Source organism: Polyodon spathula, chromosome 2 (assembly GCF_017654505.1).
Source record: "Polyodon spathula isolate WHYD16114869_AA chromosome 2, ASM1765450v1, whole genome shotgun sequence".
Lineage (NCBI taxonomy): Eukaryota > Metazoa > Chordata > Actinopteri > Acipenseriformes > Polyodontidae > Polyodon > Polyodon spathula.
Window position 1 is genome coordinate 14,901,171 of NC_054535.1, and position 4,973 is coordinate 14,906,143.

Here is a 4,973-nt window from a genome sequence, read left to right on the forward strand (position 1 = left end):
CCCTTCAAGACATGGACAAGTTCAGTCTTAAGGACAGTGGTCGGGGAGACAGTGAGGCTGGGGACAGTGATTATGATCTGGGCAGAGACTCTCCAATTGACAGACTTCTCGGTGAAGGATTCAGTGACATTTTCCTGACAGATGGCCATCACAGACTTCATCCAGGTATGTCAAACTCCTATACAACCATTATCAAGTGACATATTTAAAATATAAAGCATATAATATAGTATTCAAACCTAAATACTATGGTTTTTAGTTTTTTTTGTTTTGATAAGATACATTTTACTAAGACGATCATTTCCAAATCATTTCAAAGCTGTATCAGTGGTTGAAAATGAAAATGAAAAAAAAATCTGAAAAATAATTTTATTGGATTTAATGGCAGACGTGTTGAGTTAATCATTTCTCAAACTAGATATGATCCAGTTTTGAAATAACATCTCTTCTTTGAAATCCTATTTTTAAATTAGCCTCTATTATTTTTTTCTTTGTTTTTTAACTTGTACAAGTTGGGGCCAGATTCGCAGGAGCTGAATTTAAATTTTTGTTCAGAAAAGTAAAGCACAGTAGGTGCATATGGAAATGTACTCTACAGCACATCAAACACCTTTTCCTTAAAAAGTTTCTTAATGTAAAATTGAGATTCACCAAATAGTACAGCACAGTTAAACTTTGAATAAACATTGATTTGATAATGATTAAGCTTTTCTACAGGATTTATCTTTGAAAATGACAAGACACCCAGAAGGGTTAATACTGTCATTAGAAATCTTTATTTGAAAAGTACAAGTCTTCTTTTCTTTTTTTAAAGCTATGAAGCTCTGCACAGATGAGTGTAGGGTGCTCGGGCACTCAGACCAGTGCTGGATGCCACCGTTGCCCTCTCCAGCTTCATCTGACTACAGAAGTAACATGTTTATACCTGAGGAGGACCCTCAGCAGCGTCCAGTAGAGGAGGACAGCCAGTCCATAGATTCTAATGACAGAAAGAAGAGCTTTTCCACTTTTGGCAAAGATTCCAATAGCAGCAACGAGGAGGCAAGAGACCTTTGCAGCACCTCTCTCCTTTCAGAAATGAACAGCGTCTTCCAGCGCTTACTGCCTCCGTCACTGGACTCTTACACAGAGTGCAACGAGGTGGAAAGAATGAGCTCCCTAGAGCACATAAAGGGACATTTGCCAGGGAAATCTTTATCCTACCCCCAAGGGGTGGCAGCTTGGGCAGCTAACACTCATTTCCAAAACCCAGGCAGTAGTACAGGGCTGACTCAAGTGAATCACATGAGTGCACAGCCCCCCTCCAAGTGGCTGCCAGCAATGGAGGAAATCCCAGAAAACTACGAAGAGGACGATTTTGACAACGTCTTGAACCAGCTTCACGTGAGCAGGAGTGACAGTAGGCATGAAATAATGGATGCCAGTGAGTTGGTTGCTGAAATTAATAAACTTTTACAAGATGTCCGTCAGAACTAGCCATGACAGCTGAACCTTTTAATGTTTTTCCATATGTATGGGAGCCTGGAAAACAAAAGAGAACTGCAATTGCCATTCAGTTGCATTTATGATGTAAATGTGTATGCGAATGCAAATTATTGGAGTATGTTGTATTTTCTTGTTCTGTACACAGTGTGCACAATGTGAGTGGAATTATCCTTGTATTTTAAAAATACATTTGTACACCTATATTTATATTATATAAATTTAATCAAAGTCTATTTTTATATTCTTATTGCATGCAGTAAAGGATAAAAAGTATCCTGATTTTTTAAACGTTGTTCAATAAATACATTTAAATTGCTTTTTAAATGCTTTTGTACATGAATGTATATAACAGGCAACTGATTCAGGGTAGTTAGCTTTGTTGAACTCAATGAGTGTAATGCCAAGAGCATGTTGTACTGTAATCCATAGGCATGGGCAAATTGTCAATCATTTTAATTGGTATCACAGTGTTTGGTGTATGTACAGGGAAGTAATTAAAAAAGTTTACGTTAAATGTGAATCAGTGGAAGGTTAGAATTTCCAGAAGTTACCATTAAAAAAAAAAAAAAAACTGCATATAATGAAAATGAATTGCAATGCAAAATACTGAAACAAATGTTTAATTTCATTTAGAAAAAAAAAAAAAAAACTTCTTGCTGTTTTTAGGTTTGTACTTGCGTACTTAAAATTATTTCAAATAAATACATTTAAATAAGCTTGAAAATTGACATTTTATTTGATGTAGTCATTCATATTCATTAAAGTTCATTCACAGCATCACCACTGATACCTGTTTTTCTCTCAAAGGTCTTTTTTTTTTTCAATTTTAAATATTTAGATATTCAAAGAAAACACTATAACTCAGTGATTACTGCTAGTTCCTGGTGATAAATCACTTCCTGTGCTAGAGGTCAATTTCACTTCAGTGGTCTTGCTTTCAATCCGGACATGTAACCCACTGCACAGGAGTTGTTTAATTAAAAATGTTGCTAATGCTTAGCAGGAAAATGTAATTTAAAACATTGGTTAGCGCTCATTAAATGTGATATAGCAATATCTTCTATCAATGCATCTTGCTATTCAGTCCAGTGCCATCCAAATCACAGTTCTGTGACATGGACGATTGTCTACTGTAAGTTGGGACCACCATATTCATTGCACTTGACTGCATATTCACAACTACATCCCCAGAGGTGAACACTGTACTGCCTACTTTTAGTTTTTATATTTCAAATGACCAACTGTTTTGAATGGCTGTTAAAGTAAGTTACTGTATAGTGTGAGCAGAACAATACAGAGCTTTCCCCTTACTGCCCTGTCATTTAAATCCACCTCAGTTTCTGTAAAGCTCCCCTGCCGAATTGACTGTTAAATTGCGGCTTTCTACAAACGCTTCTGAAAAATAATTATTATGGCAATAGCACACCTGATATCTATCCTGTAATATATCAAAATTGCATCTTCAAGTCATTTTCAGCCATGATGGGCAAGATAGCAGGTACTTGGTTACAATGTTTAGTACTTGACAAGTAACAAGAAACAATACTACTTGGGTCATTCTGGAGAACTTATATATTGCATATGATAAATATTTATTTCTTATTGATGGAAAAATATGATAAATGAAATTAAAAAAAAGATCCAAAAACGCATAACGTACAAGATTTGAATGGGCGCTTCCCTGCTTTCTAAGTGGAAGTTGTTTAGGCATGCGCAAGCAAACGCAATGCGCTGAAGAACTCTTTTTACCCGCATACCTGAAAATAACACAACACAGGTAAACAGACTAGCCACCCGGTTATAGTTAAAACATTCATAAAAGTTTGTTTTCACTAGAAGAAGTTGTTTGAGTGCTTTATTTCTCACAATAAGTTGGGGCTAGTGGCATCTGCAACCTGAAACACTACAGACAGGTGTCCAGTTAATTTTTATATATATATATATATATATATATATATATATTTATATTATATATATATATAAGATATCTATATATGTGTGTGTGGGTGTGTGTGTGTGACATATATATGTGATATATATATATACTATATATATATATATATATATATATATATATATATATATATATATATATATATATATATATATATATATATATTTATTTTTAAAAGGTTGAAGGGTTGTAAACCAATTTGTACGGAAACAGTTCCCTGTCACACACACAACTTTTGTGTTGTAACCTCCGTAAAAATCCGAAAAAGCGACGGTGCTGCCACCACTTTAAGGGTGGTGAATTCACTGACACAGAAGACAGAAAGGTGTAGTGTTAAAACACCACTTGGGTGCACCATTGTCCTATTATTACCAACAAAGGTATAAGAGCTTGTCAAATCACCTTGGGTACACATGCAGGTTCACAAAATAATAATCAAAACAGAAGGCACAAAGAAAAACAGAAAACAAAACTACTAAAGGTGCTGCACTGTGCAGCGTTTCTCCGACTGTCGCTACTTGCACGGCCCAAGTCTCTGTCCTACTCTCCACAGTTCCCTCAACTGCGTAACTTAAAAATATACTTTCGGGGGTCTGCCCAAGGTTTCCCCGCATACATTTTTCTTGTTTTGTTTAGTTTTGTTTGTGAGTGGTGTTCTCCATCCGTTTCTTGGTCTGGCCGCAAAGCTTCTGCTGGCTCGTATTACATCCTTTAGGGCAGATCTGAGGGAACAACAGAGCGTTATTTTATAGGCTCAGCAATCCCCCAAGGCCCACCTCCCAACCACTCAGAGAGAGAGAGAGAGAGAGACCATACCTTCTCCCAACCTCTCTGTGTCATTGCCATAACTGACATGTGGATCTTACAAGGCTTCTGCCTCTTCCTGCAAATCCATGTATGTACCAGACATTCAGCACAGATCTCTCCCAGTTACACCATGGTAACCACAGATTTATTTCTCTTTGAATTTAGTGTCTTTGTGTCATTCACTATATAGCTAGCGATGTAATGACCTACTGTTCCTTTCTATTTAAACCTTCAGACATCAATGTATTTAGTCTATTTATCCATTCATTTTCTTTTATTCTTCCATACTGTATATTATTTTTATTTTTTTTTTCTAAAACCACAAACTTTAGGTAATCCATGGTGTGTGTGTTCCTTGTAAAGTGCTGAACTATTGGTTCATTTACTTTTTTGTTTCTTATATTTGCACACTTTACATCTGCTTTTACAGGTTTCAATGCTCCTTAATGTTTCCATGATCCCTTTATGTTTACTGTGGAATAAAAACTTGGTCTTCATTCCACGCCATTCACTTTCAGATTTTCCTGGAGAAGACCACGAAATCTACGTACTGGTATGTACTGGTACCTGCCATCTATAATTCTCTCAGGAAGGAAAATGAAATGAACAAATACAATTATGAATCACTGTATACTAATGTTCATTTGCTGGGTGAGTATCATATTAATTGCTGTTTCAATTACTGCCACCAACACCACTATATAAAGATAACTAGCATGTGTTGGGA

The 4,973-nt window shown here is 36.0% G+C and overlaps 1 protein-coding gene across 2 annotated transcripts in view; it reads left to right on the top strand.

Annotated features, from left to right (window-relative positions):
- LOC121330641 (protocadherin-18-like) overlaps nt 1-2,090 on the top strand; it is a 6,058-nt gene extending 3,968 nt beyond the window's left edge. For both annotated transcript variants that reach the window (XM_041277310.1, XM_041277300.1), the window contains exons 3-4: nt 1-165; nt 815-2,090. The exon at nt 1-165 is cut by the window's left edge and continues 5 nt beyond it. In XM_041277310.1, the coding sequence (XP_041133244.1) occupies nt 1-165; nt 815-1,476 (827 nt within the window). In that variant the 3' untranslated portion in view covers nt 1,477-2,090. The remainder of the gene's footprint in view (nt 166-814) is intronic.
- Nucleotides 2,091-4,973: the final 2,883 nt, after the last annotated feature.